The 19,476-nt window shown below is 30.3% G+C and overlaps 1 protein-coding gene and 1 long non-coding RNA gene across 6 annotated transcripts; one reads left to right on the top strand and one right to left on the bottom strand.

Moving 5' to 3' along the window:
• Nucleotides 1-1,387: 1,387 nt before the first annotated feature.
• On the top strand, nt 1,388-19,160 carry LOC130674811 (TD and POZ domain-containing protein 5-like). Of its 5 annotated transcripts, none has more exons than XR_008991131.1 (5): nt 1,388-1,542; nt 1,702-3,271; nt 15,387-15,434; nt 18,200-18,358; nt 18,921-19,160. XR_008991131.1 is itself a non-coding variant. In XM_057480243.1 (2 exons), the coding sequence occupies exon 2, from the start codon at nt 1,751-1,753 to the stop codon at nt 2,654-2,656; it is 906 nt and encodes a 301-aa protein (XP_057336226.1). In that variant the 5' UTR covers nt 1,388-1,542; nt 1,702-1,750; the 3' UTR covers nt 2,657-6,762. The 5 variants fall into 5 exon arrangements, 1 of the variants encoding a protein (XP_057336226.1); XR_008991129.1 differs by having other exon boundaries at nt 1,702-4,318; XR_008991137.1 differs by lacking the exons at nt 15,387-15,434; nt 18,200-18,358; nt 18,921-19,160 and adding an exon at nt 11,519-11,756 and having other exon boundaries at nt 1,702-4,508.
• Nucleotides 4,510-7,638, bottom strand: LOC130674833 (uncharacterized). Its single transcript, XR_008991138.1, has 3 exons — nt 7,552-7,638; nt 6,720-6,861; nt 4,510-4,703 (listed from the first exon to the last, which is right to left on the bottom strand). It is a non-coding gene; the product is annotated as an uncharacterized LOC130674833 (long non-coding RNA).
• Nucleotides 19,161-19,476: the final 316 nt, after the last annotated feature.

The raw sequence follows: 19,476 nt of genomic DNA, 5'->3' as shown, positions 1-19,476 counted from the left end.
GATTATTTATTTTCTATCCAAATGATAGATTATTCAGTCATTTTACCCCCCCCCCCCTCATTCTTACACCCATACACACCCTTCTGTCATTCTATGATTCACAAAACTATCACTTTTCGAATGCCATAAAAATCCCGTCATTGGTCGTCTTACCCTATAATAATATAGTATATTACACACCTAGGGCAGTAAACAAGAAAGCCACTGATCACTTGTTTGTTTATGATCTGAGACATTTCTTACCTTATTGCCCTAGGTGTGTAATATACTATTTCACTATATCTGCGTCGAAAGTTTAAATTCCTGCCCTGCTTAAAGGAAAGAAATTTTTTTTTTTTTTTTAATAAGAAAACAGATGATAAAAATTAGCGCATGCGCCATTTTCCCTGCAAATAAAGGCGAATTTTTAAGCTTTCACACGGAAAAAAGAGCAGTTGAAAAATTGATCATATCTGATGAGTATTTATTAGTTTCGTATAGTAGTAAAGCGCTGCCAGTCTGAAACTGTAAAAGTTACATTTTTATCCCAGGCATAATAAATATTACATTTTCAAACTCAAAAATTACATTTTAAACTGTAAAATTTGCTGCTTAAAATTGTATTAATTTTATTACAATAACAAATTTCTATAATTACAGTTTAAGCTCGATGTTTGAAGATTTTTGCCCCGAAGGCCTTTCTCACTATAGAAACTGTAATTTTTCAACTGCTCTTTTTTCCGTACAGGTGTTCAAATCTCAAAAAAACGTAACAGTAGTCTAGAGTAAGTCTTTAATAGATTTTGCATCTTAGAGAAGTCAGAGCAAGGTTCTTCTATATGATACCTCCTATAAATCTTTTCTATGACTTTCTTAAAATTGGGCCGTTTACGGAGTATACTCAACAAATTTTCGAATTTTAGATCTCTATTAATTTATTAATTGATTAAAACGACCCTTGAGAAACTTGGGTATGACCCGTGAAATTAAGCTTGCAGAAGAATTGTCTGCTACCTGTATTTCCTTACCGTTACATCTGAATTTGTGTTTTTAGCATCGCTACATAATGAGTTTAGTGGTCAGCCAATGACCCAATAATTTTAATTTTGAAAACTTGAGTAATTTCACGTTGGTTTTGAAGTATGAGTAAAAAATCATCAGCTGATTTATTATAATTAATTTTAAAATAATATTTAAACATTCCATAGAAAAAAATCTAGTATATTAAATCGTACCAATCTTATTCTTATGTTTTTTTTTTTTAGTTTGTCGAAAAATTATAAGTCGCCGTCGAGAATTGTTGGGAATTTTCTGCTTGTGTAGTAACTGCCTGAGATTAGACTCGTTTTATAAGTAAGAGTGGGGGGTAATAACCGACGGCGACTTACCCTGGGAGAACTAGAGTGATCTCTAGATTCTCTAGTGGACAGTTAAGTCATAACCGTGAAATTTATTTTATCAAATGTATCAAAAGATTTATTATATTAAGTTGTTATTATAAATTAATTTTCAAATATATACTTAACAATTGAGAAAATTAATTTTTCATCGCTCTGGAACAGTGTAAGTTTAATAAATAATTTTTTAGTTTTTAATTATTAACAATCAGTAAGCATTTGTTCGCATCAATTATTTCTCAAGCGGCAGAAAAGCCGACATATTTTTTTTGTACCACTATGGTTGTCATAATTAAATTTTAACAAAAAATTTTTATATTTACAGTTAAACAATAACATTAAATTAAATTAATATTTTGAAGTATTCAATTAAAATGAGTGATAAATCTCCAGCTTCATTAGACATGCAATCAATTCACAAGGTTACATTACAAATTGAAAAGCCAGGTACAATCGTATATTCAAATTTTTTTCACATGAAATGTGCTCCCAATATTAAATTTACCATCTTTGTGGAAATGAATGACAAAAAATTGTTAAAAGTAATAGTCAGAAAACATTATACCAAATCAGCGATGGTAATTATCGAATTGGCAATAGGTGATACGCCACCAATTAGAATATCTGTGGCTAATTGGAAAGAAGATGTGATTTTTGATGGTTTAGTAATTCCGACGAATTGTGATGTTTGTTTAAAACATCCAAATTATGGTAATTTTTGTTCACTACCGCAAAATTATGATAATACTCATAAATATAGTATACCGATAGTTGCTTCAATATTCTGGTATGGATTTACCGATGAATTGCTCAGTCCCAATTTATATGATAATATGAAACAATACTACAATAACAAAGAATTCAGTGATGTTATTATTAAAGTTAAGGACCAAGAGTTTCCAGCTCATAAAAACATACTGGCAGCGCAAAGTCCCATGTTTCGGATGATGTTAACAACAGACATGAAAGAGTCAAAAGAAAACTGCATTAACCTTCCAGATCTTGATGCTGATTTGGTCAATGAATTACTTCTATTTTTGTACACTGGGAAATTAGACAAAGCAAACAATGATTATAACTTTGCTTTAAATCTATTAGAAGTATCTGCAATGTACATCATAACGAATTTAAAAGATGTTTGTGAAATAGTATTAAGTAACTACATATCAATTGATAATGTACTGGTTCTCCTGGAGAAGGCTTTAGTTCATAACTTATCAACATTAAAAAAATGTGCCTTAACATTTATTGCTAGTAATCCACAACAGTTATATTATTAATCACGAGTAAATTCAAACTTTTTTACTAAAGATAAAGTAATCTAATAATACTTCGTTATGTAATCAGTAAAAAGATTTGAATAACTTAAAAAATCCCCGTATTATACGATAATTATTACTAAATATTTCAACAAAATATGTATTGATGTTATCTCTATAATCTAAATACTAATTTTTTCAATTATTCAATTATTAGTTTTATTTCATCGTAATCTAACTGTTTTATTTACCGGAAAAAAAAAAATCATATCTGTTTCATTGACTATCAGTAATCCGATATGGCCGGATATTGATATCTATCACGGAAAAAAGATTGCAGTTACTATAACAAACTCGGAACTTCCCCTCAATCTTGACCCTCACTACGAGCCACGCTGTCTGACACCCAATGCTTACATTCATCCAGATGTAAGAGCGCATGCGTTGTAGTTTGATCATTGAAGGAGAAGGGGAATTCGATAAGTCGGAATTTCCTGAAAATTTTCGCTCCTCCGTAGACTAACTGTCAGAATTAGTGAAATCCGACTGTACTACAATGTTTTACTACACGGAAAGAATTTTTTGATAAAAATTACTCTGTAATTTCGAGTAATCCTGGGCCGTTGCAAAAAATTGGTATTATTTGTTTTAAATTTAATATTTTTTGTTTAAATATTAACGTTGCTAGACCATGTTTTACTCTACTACTGAGTAATTTTTTAAAAGTCTTATATTTAATCGATTATTGTGAATATCTCATCTTAATCTATTAATTTTAACTCCATGCGATTAATTTTTACTCCCTAATATACCATTCTTTTAAACCCATTAACTTTTTGATGAAAAACTACCTATAACTCAAATAAATTTTCTTATCTATGGAAGTAATTTTTACTCTCAACTGTAGAGTAATATTTCAGTAGCCTCCGTTAATCTTCGGTTAATATCGGCTTCAATTAAATGTCTTTTATTTTGCTCGCGACAACTTACATATGTTACGCACACAAACGTAGGTTTGGAAAAAAAGACGATCTCTGTATCTCTCTATAACTTAAGGGCTTGTTCAGAAACACACTCTGTAAGAGAAAATATTCAACTCCTGCGTTCAGAAATATCCACTGGTCGAACCAGAGGTGCGATATAACATTACAAAGGTACTAATCACACCTAGATAGGTAATTTTTCACCTCCAGAGTGTATTTCTGAACACGCCCTAATATTTATTTTAAAATTAAAAAAAAATTTATATCTTTTCTTTTTCAACACAATAAGAGTAATTTTTTTTTTTTTATTCTTTTTCAAAATATTTATTATAAGTCATATTCTAAAGCAATTAGATGATTTTTAGATTTTTTATGAAAATTTCAGCCTATTAATTGTAATTTTTATTGTAATTCAATATAAATTTTATAAATTGAATCAACAACTTTCTATCATAACCTACGAGTAAAAATTGAATTACAGAGAATTTATTTAGACAGCCGCTAGGTGTAATTTTTACTCGTAATTGTGAGTAAAAATTAATCTGATTGATTTTTACTCATTGAAAGAGTGAAATTTCGTAATTCGAAAGTAAAAATTCGTAATGGTCCAAGATAACTCGATTTAGAGTAATTTTTAGAATAAATAACATGGCAATATTCATACGAAAATTCTTTCCGTGTACAATATCGTGGTTGTAAGGTACACAATTTTTTTTCCGTGTAGTTATATCTAAATTTCTGTATGATTATATACACTCAGAGAATTAAATGATAGGAATTATCATCTAGTGATAGTGAAATTTTTACTATCAATCCGATAGTAGTGAATATTATCTAGATGATAACAATAACTTGAATTTCTAAGAAATAAATCTAAAAACAAAGTCAAGGTTTGTTGTTCACATATTTTTTTATTGTCATTGCATACAGATTATTTGGGTACAAGAAAATAACTTTTCCATGCGATTATATACCTCGAAAAGTTATTATCATTCACATAACTTTTCAAAGGTATTATATTTAGGGCCATCTGCCCAACGATACAAAGAGCAGACTCCTCTACAGCAATCGCCGTTATTTTCACACTAATAATAAAAATATTAAAATATTAATTAATTTTGTAGAATTAAAAAAAACTTTATCATAAATTATTTCAAATAGTGAATGTATTACACGGAGAGAAATTTATGGTAACCGTTCCATACCGTTATGGTAATGATTACTTGGAATTATGGGAAATAGGCCCATACTTTCTGGGAAAAGTTCCCATAAGTATGGAAACAATTCTCATCATTATGGTAACAGTTCCCTTATCGCATGTGAAAAAATTACGGTAATAATTACCATAATATTATAGTAATGATAACTATAATATATATGGGTGCCATTTCTATCATCAACATTTCAAAAAAACCGGTTAACATGCATTACGCTCTCTTAATTTGAATCAATGAGAAATCCACTGGTTCATTCAGTGAGTAAAAAAAGTCACTGGTGAATCAGTGAGATTCAAAGATGCTCACTGGTAAACCAGTGCAAAATTTAAGTACCTCGAGTGACCATTGTCAACAGCGACCTATGATTAGTTATACCGGTTATAGAAAGTTATACATAATCTGATGTTTGTTTATTAATGTCAATTGAATTAATTGATAAATTTCAAGCCAAATTGTGACCTTATTATTGCATTTTCTATTTTACATAAATTATATTATGTTTTTAATGTAAGCTATCTTCCAAGCTTTGATAATTTTTATAATTTAATCGACCAGTATATTTGTAAAATTTCGAAGAAAGTTCGAAAAGTAGTTTCATTCTTCCATATTACTGTGAATAATTTTAATACAGTTAATGTAGTGAATGTTGAATACAGTAAATTTGCGTGAATATGTTTTTAATTCATTTATTTTACGTGAGTAATCATGCCCTATATGTATAAGTTGGGTTATGACGAAAGTTATATCAGCTCACTGTTGAATCAGTGAAACTCACTGGTGAATCAGTGCACTGAGAAAAAAATTCTCTTTGGACAATTAAATTGGTTTTGTTGAATTCTATTAAACTAAAATTTATTTGGGACAACTAAATTTTATTACGTCAATATAATCTATTTTATAATTTTTAACAAATGATTTAATAGACTCTATTTGGTTGACATTAATATTTCTCTCTCTAAGATAATAAAATCATTTGGTAGAGTTAAGAAAATATTTATTTAATGGACAACTTAACTATTTTGTAGTGCCAACAAATCCAAATATTAGAGCATAATATTATTATATTAACTCTAATGAATACTAACTTAGACACAAAAATATATATTCATTTAGAATAAATATATATATTTGTTCGAGGTTAATAAATATATATTTGAACCTAATGATTATTGATTTAAAAGTTATGGTGTTAGGCAGCAGCAGCTGGAGTAGTTCGGTGCTCGCCACTAGATCGCGCCCACCATTTGTGGTGTCCCTGGTAAGATACTTATTTCAGAGTTTATATATTCCGAGCTTGAAGCATTTATAGAACAAGATATCCGTTGAAAATTTTTGACAGTGATGTCGAGGTATATTGTATTACACTATGACATTAATGTTTAATATTAATATTTTTCTAGAACAATTTTTGTCACAATTGAATAAATATTCTGTTATTTCAAAATAATATTCAATTATTATTAATAACTCGTTCTCTATAATAATCACTGATACATTTCATTATGACTTCTTTAAAAACTCTACAGGTAATCAATTTGATTTTATGCTTGCTACTCAACGCGTATAAATCTTTACCAAATATTTCATAGTTTCTAATAATTTGTTTTGTTGATGGATTACAAAAGATTTAGTTAAAACAACCAAATATATGATTGGCAATGGGCAACCAAATGATTTTCTTGTCATAACTAAAATTTAGTTGTCAGGAGAAAATTTTTTTCTCAGTGTGAGTTTTAGTAGTAAACCAGTGAGGTTTCACTGGTGAACCAGTGAAATTCCACTGATTCAAATTAAGAGAGTGGGGACCTTTCTCATAATATATTGTAATTGTTACCATAAATTTCTCTCCGTGTATATTTATTTATTTACGTATTTTATCCTTACCGGTTTTGTACTGTCTATGCAAGGTCTGTCACCCGAGCGAGCTTCGACAGTGACTTGCATCATTGCAATAACAACAAGAAGGGCAATAAATCCAAATAGTATCTTTGACATTTTTTCAATCGAAATTGATCTGATTCCAAAGCTAGATAATTTTAGTTTTTGATTAATCAACAGGTTTTATGTTTCAGTTGTTAATTTTCTATACATAAATTGAACTCTTTCTAGCTTTTAAATAACAAAAACTTTATGCAAATATAAAAACTATTAATAATAAATAATGGATTTGTGCAGAAGTTTAAATTCTACGATCAATGAGTACCCGCACGTCCCTGATTCAGAAATTTCATTTGGAATGATTCAATCCATGCAAAAGTGTATATCTATATATAGTCAGTTTTGCCAGTTTTGAATTATTTCGGATCGGGTTTGAATTATTTCAAATTAGGTTTCTCAATCAGGGGTAACGGTTTATAAATTAACAAATTTCGAGATTTTTATTTTTATTGAATACATATTAGTTTAAGTACTTGAATTAGAGATAATTCTACATTAATTTCTTTACGAAGCAACGATAAGATTTTTATATAATTTTGTAAGTTCTAATAAATTGACTCAGTATAGAGTAGAGGTATCATTTCTAGCGAAAGAAATGAATGTTTTTTTTTAAACTTTTTTATTTATTAAAATTAATATATATTGAATGTCCAAAAACGGAATAGTGGCCACAAATGGTCTTTCTGCCCTAGTTTTAAATTGATCAAAAAATATCATTCGTTTGGGAAAGACGAATAATTCGAATTTATATATATTTTATTAAATATGAATTACTTACTCAATTAATAATTATTGTTGACAAAAAATGAGTGTTGTCTAACAGGTAGTAACTGCAAGAAGATTACAAACTTACTGTTAATAATCGACTTTAAAAGCCACCGTATTTATAGTCGATTTCAACGCGCATTTGAATTTCCCCCTCTTCTTTGTCTTCGACCGATATTTAGTCACCTGATAACCCTCCTTTGCGTCCGAATCTTCCATCCCGTTCTTCCACGAGACTACTGCTTTTATCTATATTTTCCGGTCATTTTTTAAAATATTATTTTTATTATTTCATTGATTTAAATACTCAGTAGATTATTTCCGGTAGTCCGACTCATCAAAGGGCTGATCCTGAACGCTAACTGTTACTGCTACGCTCGATTTTTTTATCTTCCGTAGATCAATGCGAGATGATGCCCATAGCGATATTTTGTAGATGTTTGTATGTCAGTTTGAATTATTAAACTAAGTACACTTACCCTTACTTACATTGGGGTAAGTGCACGCAGATTGACGAAGCTTTATTCCACTTGAAATTTTCAACTTGATAAAAATTTGAAGAAAAATTGCGCACTTCTATCCCCCATATAAATATATTTCTATATATATGTAGGCAAAAGTACTCGCTGAAGAAGGCGCCAAATTCTCTATCGATTCAATTTATTCATAGTTACTTGATTTTACCTGAGTTTAGATATTTTAATTCATTAAAGTTCTTCTAGATCAGAATAATTATTCACGGTTTTTTTTTTTTTTTTTTAATATTTCAGTAAGTATGTAGACATAATTACTGATTGTAATCGACATCATTTGAAAAAACCCACACAATTTATTTGATAAGCGTGCGAACAAAGAATGACATTGAGGCCAATCGAAATATCGATTACAAGAAATTATTAGTTTTAAATTAAAGTAAAAAACAAATTAAAAAAATTTTTATGATTTTTAGTAAAATTCGATTTTTACTCAGAATTTTATGAGCTATATCTTCCTCATATTTATTTAATTTTTTCCTACACTTAAAAATTTTTTTGGACTTGGTGTAGTGTAAATGTCTCGGTGTGAAAATTCCACCAAATTTGGTGTTAAATTTAGGCGGTGTGTATTTAAAATTTTTACACCGCCAAACGTATGAAAGTAAAAAAATAATAATATTTTAAAAAATGACCGAAAAATATAGATAAAAGCAGTAGTTGCGTGAAAGAACAGGATGGAAGATTCGGACGCGAAGGAGAGATATCAGGTGTCGAAATATCAGTCAATGATAAAGAAGAGGGGAAAATCCAAACGGCCGTTGAAATCGACTATAAATACGGTGGCTTGTAAAGTCAATTATTAACAGTAAGTTTGTAATCTTCTTGCAGTTACTATCTGTTAGACAACACTCATTTTTTGTTAACAATAATTAATTATTGAGTAAGTAATTCATATGTAATAAAATTTATATAAATTCGAATTATTCGTGTTTCCCGAACGAATAATATTTTTTGATCAATTTAAAACTAGGGTAACAAGACTATTTGTGCCCGATGAAAAAAGATTTTATACAATTGTATAAAATTATATACAAAAAATGGCCCGATGCAATTGTATACAACTGTATAGAAATTGTATACAATTTTATACAAATTGTATACAAGTCTGTATAATTATATACAATTTTATACAATTGGATCGGGCCATTTTTTCTATCCAATTATGTATAGTCTACATATAATTATATATAGTTCATATATAATTGATATATAATTCTATACAATTGTATAAATTCTTTTTTCATCGGGTGGCCACTATTCCGTTTCTGGACATCCAATATATATTAATTTTGATAAATAGAAAAGTTTGTGGGGGGTCATTCTTTCCACCCACTCCCGGCAGTTTAACGTATTTTAATTATTCTTATTATTATTATTATTATTATTGAATTAATTAATTATCAAATATTTGCATTCATTTACTTAGCGATTTAGATAACGTTAGTGTCAGTTAGGATGATTATTAACTTGTAGTTAGTAGTGGAATCTTTTATTAATTATTAGTAGTAGTGCTAAATATTATGATTATTAATTTGTAACTTTTTATTTTAAATATTTTATTTTAACTATTTTATTTTGTATTTTAGCCCAACTGTGAAGCAACACCATAAATTATACGGGATTATAATTTAAGCGGTGATGCTGAGCAACATGGGAATAGTTTTGTCCGCTGCAGAATATTTTGGGAAATTTTAGTTTATTGTAATATTCTGACAATGTAATAAAATTCACATCTGCAGCTGGCAAGAATATTATAAAACTTAAGTGTGCAATTGTTATAAGATTAAGATAAATATTTTGTAAATGTTGTCGGCTAAGACTTGTGGGTTTTTCCCAAATCTTTTTGTCACATCCTCAATCTTTATGACCTATTTTTTTTACCTATTTTTTCCGAAGGCAATTAAAGGATTAGGGCCCGTCGTCGGCTGGCCAGCGACCCGGACCCAGTATCTCATTAGAATTGTTTCTCTCTTTCTTTTCTCTATTTCTAACTCTCTTTTTGCACTCAGCTTGCATCCCTATACATACTATCTCTACTTTTCTAGTTTTTCTATGAGTACTATCCCTCGGTACCCCCTCTCAAAAAAATGAGTGAAGGACCCGAAGGATGAGATTCAGAAAAGACAGTTCCTCTCGACCTCCGAACCCACAAGCCTCGCCGGTCAATTCATCTATTTTTATGTTCACGCGTGTAACTTTAAAATTTAATAAATCGTTGTTAAGTTAATTCACATTCATTTATATAAAGAACCCCCTTACATAACCAAAAGTTTAAAATAAAACATTCATTGTAATTTTAGATAACACATTAAAAAATTAATGAAATCAATGCTAATCTTAAAAATTATTTAATTTAAAATTTTTGAAGTGTTCAAAACTGGCTCCTAAGTCGTCGAAAAAGATACCTCTACTCTATACTGAGTCAATTTATTAGAACTCGAATTTATTAGATCGTATAATAAATGAATGAAAAATTTCCTCTAATTCAAGTACAGAAACTAATATATATTAAATAAAAATTAAAATTTCGTAATTTGTTAATTTATAAGCCCGTTACGTGCGGGTACTCATTGATCGTAGAATTTAAACTCCTGCACAAATCCGTTATTTATTATTCATAGTTTTTATATTCGCACAAAGTTTTTATTATTTAAAAACTAGAAAGCATTCAATTTATGCATAAAAAATTAACAACTGAAACATAAAACCTGTGGATTAATCAAAAACTGAAATTATCTAGTTTTGGAAGCAGATCAATTTCGATTGAAAAAATGTCAAAGATACTATTTGGATTTATTGCCGTCCTTGTTGTTATTGCAATGTTGCAAGTCACTTTCGTGAGTTCATCGAGGGATTATTGCAGTGGCCCTGGATCAGCGGTAAGCATAAAATAGGGGAGTGGGGGGGGGGCAAAGTGGGCCCCTTAAGTAAAATAATTACAATATCGTTAATTTTTCTTACGCGTTTACTTCTTTTTAGACCCTTGATCCTTATTTTCACTTCATTATGCTGCGTCCATTAAAATTTAAAAATCGAAAATTAGGAGCAAACTGGGCCGTCCAAAAAATTTCGGATTTTATATTTCTTATTCTTTACGGTGTGATATTTGCAAATAACTATAAAACAATTGTATTTTAATAATATAAAAGTCACTTTAATAGTCTGCTGCGATATAACTTTAAAACGTAATTTTATTATCTTCAACTTTCTTAATAAATTTTATTTAATGAACAGTTTCGGTGGTCTATTTTAGCCCTCATTGCATAAGAAATTTCGATAAGCTATTATCCGTCCGAATTTATGGACGAATAGAAAATTTTGAGGGGCCCACTTTGCTCTCTACTCCTCTACGTAAATAAATAAAGATAACAAATTCACTATTTGAAATATTATGAGAAAAATTTTTTCTAATTCTATGAAATTAATTAACATTATTATTATTAGTGCTCAACTTCTAACGATTGCTGTCCACCTGGAGTCTGCCGCCCGAGAGCTCATGTCTATTTTGACAACTCGTGGTCACAAGATCATCATACCGTCTATTCTCTTGTATGTGAATGATAATAATACTTTTCGAGGTACATATAATCGCATGCTAAGAAAAAAATATATGCAGCTCACGTTAACAGGGCCGACAATAACTGAAAAAAAAATTTATTTTTTGTACCCAAATAATCTGTATGCGATGACAATAATAAAATATGTGAAAAACTAATATTGACTTTTTTTTTAGATGTATTTCTTATAAATTCAAGTTATTGTTTTTGTCCTCATGCACTGAGAAAAAAAATTTTAATTTAAGAAAATTTGTTTCCTTGACTTATAATTCTTAAAACAAAACATTTCCTACTAAAACAAAGTATAATCTTCAAAAAGTCACCACAATCCTGCTCGTCTTGTTCATAATTTTATAAACACTAATGACACGTCTAAGTAATTAACGTGATCGCGATTAGATTGGGTTTTTCTAAATTGAAGTGCTTTATTTTGAATTACGCTTCACATATATTCCCTTCAACATTTTATTAAATATGTATTTAAAATCCAGAAATAGTTGTTCTGACGTTAATAAATATTTTCGCATTTTAATTATGACATTTACATATTTAAAATCAGCTTTGATACCGTAGATCAGCTGAGAATTTCATGTCCTTTAAAATGAGTGTCAACAATCTATACTTGTTTTCCATTGAAATACATGCATATGTACATCTCACATATGTATACATACACCGTAAAAAATCACCGGGGTAAGTCCAAGCGGTGTAGGTGTTAAAATTAGCGGTGTTAAATTTACCCCCAAAAACGGTGTGAAAATAACGCCGCCGCCGGTGTAAATATTCTAGACCGGTGTTAAAATATTTTACTTTGTGAATATTTTTACTTACTCGATCACTATACTAGTTGATAAATGATATTTTTTCATAAAGAACTGACATTTTTTGTGTTTTATAATCTTTAAAGTTAATACTCCAAGCGGACGCAGTTTACCCCGCTTTCAAACCGATATTACTCCGCTTTTACACCGGTTTTACTCCGCTTTTATACCGGTTACCCCGCTTTAACACCGGTATTTTTAAAACCGGTGAATTACTCCTCCTACACCGGTGTAATTTCATTTTTACACCGGGTGGAGTGAAAAGGAGTCCATTTTTAACACTGCTCTTTTTACAGTGTACACGGAGAAAAATAAATGATTGGAGTTATCATACTAAATTTGTAGCTGCAATCATCTAGGATGATTAAAAAATTTTTCAGTATAAAGATGGTTAGTGCTACAATTTTTTATAATTGCAGTTATCATTTTTTATAGTAACAGTTACCATCAGGATGATAACAGTAACCATTAAGATGATTACAACTACTATCAGGATGGTAATATTTACCATCAGGATAATAATGTTTCCTATCAAGGATAGTGATAATTTATCACTGATAAATAATATATATTATTAAATGCTATAAAAAAAATTGATCAAAAATTCAATAAATTTTGTACGGATGGTAAATTGCGATTGAGGCCTTGATTATTATTCTAAAAAATAAGTATTAACGTACAAGTTAATTTTGTAAAGAAATTAATTTTATAAAAATTTAAATAAAATAACAACAGCTAAAATCAGATAAACGCACGTCATTAATGTTTTGACCGGAGCTTGAATCAATGTCTTGTAAAACATTGTCTAAAAGACCTAAAACATTGTTATTATCAGGTTCATTTTTATCAGAAATTTCATCTAATGATTCTGATATGTTTCTAAATTTAAAACTGTCAGTACGTTTAAGACACTGTTCAGTACTTGGCGGACATATTTTTCGAATCTAAATCGAACTATTTTTCGAACTACTACAATTTCTGATGGTAACTGTAACCATCTAGATCGTAAATACAACTATTTAAAATGATAACTGTAACTATCTCTAATTAACATACATGATTGTAACAGTTACCATAAATATGATTTATACAATCATCCAGATAGTTGTCACTACCATCGGGTTGATGGTAAAAAATTTTACCATAAATAGATAGTAACTGCAATTATTTAATTTTCTCCGTGTACATAAGATAACATACATCGTTCTTCATCAACCTGCACAATAAAAAAAATTGTAAAAATAAAAAAATCTGGGAAACGATTGACCCTGCGAGCAAACTCCAAATCTTTACGCCGTTTTCAAGCCTAAAAAAGTTATTGTATATACGGTTTCAATCTCTTCAAGTTTTAAAATATTCTCTCGTGTCTTGACATTCTCAAAATCTTTAGATGGGTCAAAATTTCACTGAAGACAAATACAATAGCTTAGATTTATAAAAAATTTACTTTACAAAAAATCACTATTAGTTGTTTCAAAACTTGCGGTTAATAATTGACTTTACAAGCCACCGTATTAATGGTCGATTTCAACGCCCATTTGGATTTTCCCGTCTTCTTTGTCTTCGACCGATATTTAGGCACCTGCCTTTATCTAAATTATTCGGTCATTTTTAAAAGTATTATATTTATTATTTTGTTGTTTTAAATACTCAGTAGATTATTTCCGGTAGTCCGACTCTTCAAAAGACTGATCCTGAACGCTAACTGTTACTGCAACGTTCGATTTTTTGATTTTTCGTAGATCAATGCGAGATGATGCCCACATCGATATTTTGTAGATGTTTGTATGTAAATTTGAATTAATAAACTAAGTATGCTTACCCTTACATTGGGGTAAGTGCGCGCAATTTTGCGCACTTCTACCTCTCATATATATTTATATATATGTAAGCAAAAGTACTCGCTGAAGAAGACGCAAAATTCTCTATCGATTAAATTTATTCATAGTTACTTAATTTTACATGAGTTTAGACATTTTAATTCATTAAAGTTCTTCCTAATCAGAATTATTATTCACGGGTTTTTTTTTTTTTTTTTAATATTTCAGTAAGTATGTAGACATAATTACTGATTGTAATCAACATCATTTGAAAAAACCCACACAATTTATTTGATAAGCGAGCGAACAAAGAATGGTATTGAGGCTAAGTAAAATATCGATTCCTAGAAATTCTTAATTTTAAATTTAAGTAAAAAATAAATTATCAAAATTTTTCGGTGTTAAGTAAAATTCGATTTTCACCTAGAATTTTCAACTATTCTCTCAATTTCCTTTAAAATGAGTACCCACATCGACATATTATATGATAGTTATATTTCTGCGTACTTTTGAAATTTTAAATATGCAAAATTTTGACTATTTTTTAAACCTATCATGTGGATACTTATTTGACGCAGAATTTTATACGCTATATCTTCCTCATATTTATTTAATTTTCTTCCTACACTAAAAATTTTTTTGGACCCGGTGTAGTGTAAATGTCTCGGTGTGAAAATTTCACCAAATTCGGTGTTAAATTTAGGCGGTGTATATTTTAAATTTTTACACCACCCAACGTATGAAAGTATAATTCATAATAATTTTGCGTTAAGAAAATTAATTATATAAGAATATTTAAATGTTCAAAATACTATTATATTTGAACAGGATCAGCCCTTTGTGGAGTCGGATCACCGGAAATAATCCACTGAGTATTTAAAACAACGAAATAATAAAAATAATATTTTTAAAAATGACCGGATAATTTAGATAAGAAGAGTAGTTGCGTGGAAGAATAGGATGGAAGGTTTGCACGCGAAGGAGGGATATCAGGTGTCTAAATATCAGTCGATGACAAAGAAGATGGGAAAATCCAAATGGCCGTTGAAATCGACTATAAATACGGTGGCTTGTAAAGTCAATTATTAACAGTAAGTTTGTAATCTTTTTGCAGTTACTACCTGTTGGACAACACTCATTTTTCGTCAACAATAATTATTGAGTAAGTAATTCATATCTAATAAAATTTATATAAATTCGAATTATTCGTATTTCCCAAACGAATGATGTTTTTTGATCAATTTAAAACTAGGGTAGAAAGACCATTTGTGGCCACTATTCCGTTTCTGGACATTCAATATATATTAATGTTGACAAATGAAAACGTTTTAAATAAAACTTCCATTGTAATTTTTGAATAACACATAAAAAAATTAATTAAATCAATGCCCATTTTACAAATTATTTTATTTAAAAGTATCCAAAACTGGCTATCAAGTCGCCGAAAATGATACCTCTACTCTATACTGAGTTAATTTATTAGAACTTACAAAATTATATAAAAATATTATCATTGCATCGTAAATAAATTAATGTACACAAAAAGATTGAAACCCGACTGGTTGCTGTTCTGCACCCGACTCAGTACGGTGCTGGAAAAAAATGCTCGATTGTGGTGCAGCGCCACACTGATTACTGTGCGGAACCTGACTGAGTGATATGCGCACACGACTCAGTCAGGTTCTACACAGTAATCAGTGTGGCGCTGCACCACAATCGAGAATTTTTTTCCAGCACCGTACTGAGTCGCCCGACTAGAACTTCGTCCTGATTTGCCTGAAGTACCATAAGGACCTTATCAGGTTAATATAAGGTTTGCCTTATTAGGGCATACCTGACAAGTTCCTTGTCAGGACCTCATCAGGATATCCTTATTCAAAAAAAAAGTTATTTGCCACCGGGTCAACCCGACGAGTTCCTGATCAGGACCTCGTCAGGATATCCTTATTCAAAAAAAAGTTATCCCATCTCTTTAAATATTTCATTTACATGCTAAAAATTAAAAAAAGTACAAAAGAATATTATATAAAAATCACGTCAATCATTGCAGCACAGATTTTTTACTTCTTCATCAGTTATTCTTTGACATCATAATGAATATTATATTTACACTTTCAAGATCACTTGTTTATGTCAGCGCAGTGGATAGCATCGAGGACTTTGAATCGAAAGGACGCAGGTTCGAGCCCAGACGTCATCGGGATTTTTTCATCAATAAAAAATATGTTTACTTCCTCTAATTAATGCTCTCAATACGATAGATAACATTCTCGATTGAATTAAAATTCTCTTATTTTTTTTTGCAATTTAATATTTTTTTAAAAATAATTACTAACAAGGTAATCCTGATAAGGATTTGATGAGGATATCCTGGCAAGGTCCTGATAAGGCAATCCCGATAAGGACCTCATGGGTCTTAAGCGTTACATCCATATCAGGATTCTCGTCAGGATACCCTGATCGGGACCTTATTTGAAATAAGGTTAACCTGATAAGGACCTCGTCAGGCCCTTATGAAAAATTCTACACGGAGAAAATTTTATGGTAAAAGTTACCATCAAGTTATAGTACAATTTTTAAACTGAATTATATGATTGATAATATCATTTAAATTATTAAATAAACGATCTGAATGGTAGTGTCTACCATCTGTATGGTAAAGTTTACAATTATATATGTTAATCAGAAATTATAACTGTTAATATCTAAAATAATTTCTACTATTATAAAAAATCGTAATTCTTAATAACCTGATGGTAATGGTTACTATCAGCCAAAATAATGATGACCATCTAAGCTAATAAAAAATTAAAATATAAACGTTATAGTCTGACGCTTGACTATGTGTAATTTTATTCACTGGGGAAGTGATTAATTTCACACACACACACACACACACACGCACGCACATGCATACATATATCTACGCTTGTGCACATGCACGCACACATGTACATAAATACGGGGTCGCACACTTACCCGCACACATGCGCACATTACCCCCATGCACGCGCACACATGCGCACTCTTACCCCACACATGCGCACACTTACCCGCACACATGCCCACATTTACCCCACACATGCGCACACTTACCCGCACACATGCACACGGTTGCGCACACTTACCTCCACACATGCGCACACTTACCCCCAAACACGCGCATCCATGCGCACACTTACCCGCACACATGGCGCACACACATGCACACGGTTGCGCACACACCCGCACGACCACATGTACACACACGTGCACACATATACCCCACACGTACACATGCACACACTCACGCGAGCACACACACATTCTTAGTTAAGAATTTTTACAACTTGGAATGGTAAGTGTTACCATCTTCTATTGTAAAAATTATAATTTTCAATAATTAAAATTAGCATTTTCGATAGTACCGTTACCATCATCAATTGTTATCATTACAATCTTTAATATTTATAATTAGCATTTTCAATAGTAACCGTTACCATCATCAATTGTAACTGTTATCATTTTTAATAGTAAAACTTACTTTTACCGGTGATAAAATGTTATTACCATTTTAGATGGTTAAAATTACAAATTTTGTATTGTAAATAGTACCATTAAATTTTCTCCGTGTAGTCGGGTGGGTGCAGAACAGTAACCAGTCGGGTTCTAATCTTTCCGTGTAGAATTACTTTTAATTCTTATTTTTAATTTAAGTACCGAAACTAATATATATTAAACAAAAATAAAAATTTCGAAATTTGTTAATTTATAAACCCGTTACGTGCGGGTACTCATTAATCGTAGAATTTAAACTTCTGCACAAATCCGGTATTTATTATTAATACTTTTTATTGTTTAAAAGTTAGAAAGCTTTTAATTTATGCATAGAAAATTAACAACTGAAACATAAAACCTGTTGGTTAATCAAAAACTAAAATTATCTAGCTTTGGATCAGATCAATTTCGATTGGAAAAATGTCAAAGATACTATTTGGATTTATTGCCGTCCTTGTTGTTATTGCAATGATGCAAGTCACTGTCGAAGCTTGCAAGGGCGGTGGAGGTCGACCGCCGGCGTATACTTGCAAACGCCCTGGAGCATCGGTAAGCATAAAATAGGGGAGGGGGGGGGCAAAGTGGGCCCCTCAAGTAAAATAATTACAATATCATTAATTTTTCTTACGCGTTTACTTCTTTTTAGACCCTTGATCCTTATTTTCACTTCATTATGCTGCGTCCATTAAAATTTCAAAATCGAAAATTAGGGGCAAACTGGGCCCTCCAAAAAATTTCGGATTTTATATTTCTTATTCTTTACGGTGTGATATTTGCAAATAACTATAAAACAATTGTATTTTAATAATATAAAAGTCACTTTAATAGTCTGCTGCGATATAACTTTAAAACGTAATTTTATTATCTTCAACTTTCTTAATAAATTATATTTAATCAACAGTTTCGGTGGTCTATTTTAGCCCTCATTGCATAAGAAATTTCGATAAGCTATTATCCGTCCGAATTTATGGACGAATAGAAAATTTTGAGGAGCCCACTTTGCTCTCTACTCCTCTACGTAAATAAATAAAGATAACAAATTCACTATTTGAAATATTATGAGAAAAATTTTTTCTAATTCTATGAAATTAATTAACATTGTTATTTTTAGTGCTCACGTTCTAGTGAGTGTTGTTCACCTGGAGTCTGCCGCAAACAAGCACGTGACATTTATGCAGACTCGTGGTCACAGAAACATTATACCACCTATTATTCTATGTGTGAATGATAATAATACTTTTCGAGGTACATATAATCGCATGCTAAGAAAAAAATATATGCAGCTCACATTAACAGGGCCGACGATAACTGAAAAAAAAAATTTATTTTTTTGTACCCAAATAATCTGTATGCGATGACAATAAAAAAATATGTGAAAAACTAATATTGACTTTTTTTTTAGATGTATTTCTTATAAATTCAAGTTATTGTTTTTGTCCTCATGCACTGAGGAAAAAAATTTTAATTTAAGAAAATTTGTTTCCTTGACTTATAATTCTTAAAACAAAAAATTTCCTACTAAAACAAAGTATAATCTTCAAAAAGTCACCACAATCGTGCTCGTCTTGTTCATAATTTTATAAACACTAATGACACGTCTAAGTAATTAACGTGATCGCGATTAGATTGGGTTTTTCTAGAATGTAGTGCTTTATTGCACGCCTCGG

The sequence above is a fragment of the Microplitis mediator genome, chromosome 1 (assembly GCF_029852145.1).
Source record: "Microplitis mediator isolate UGA2020A chromosome 1, iyMicMedi2.1, whole genome shotgun sequence".
Lineage (NCBI taxonomy): Eukaryota > Metazoa > Arthropoda > Insecta > Hymenoptera > Braconidae > Microplitis > Microplitis mediator.
The sequence above is the reverse complement of the archived record's forward strand: the minus strand, read 5'-3'. Positions and strand labels throughout refer to the sequence as shown.

Bases quoted from the DNA above. Each gene is read 5' to 3' on its own strand.
- LOC130674811 (XM_057480243.1), top strand. From the start codon at position 1,751: ATGAGTGATAAATCTCCAGCTTCATTAGACATGCAATCAATTCACAAG.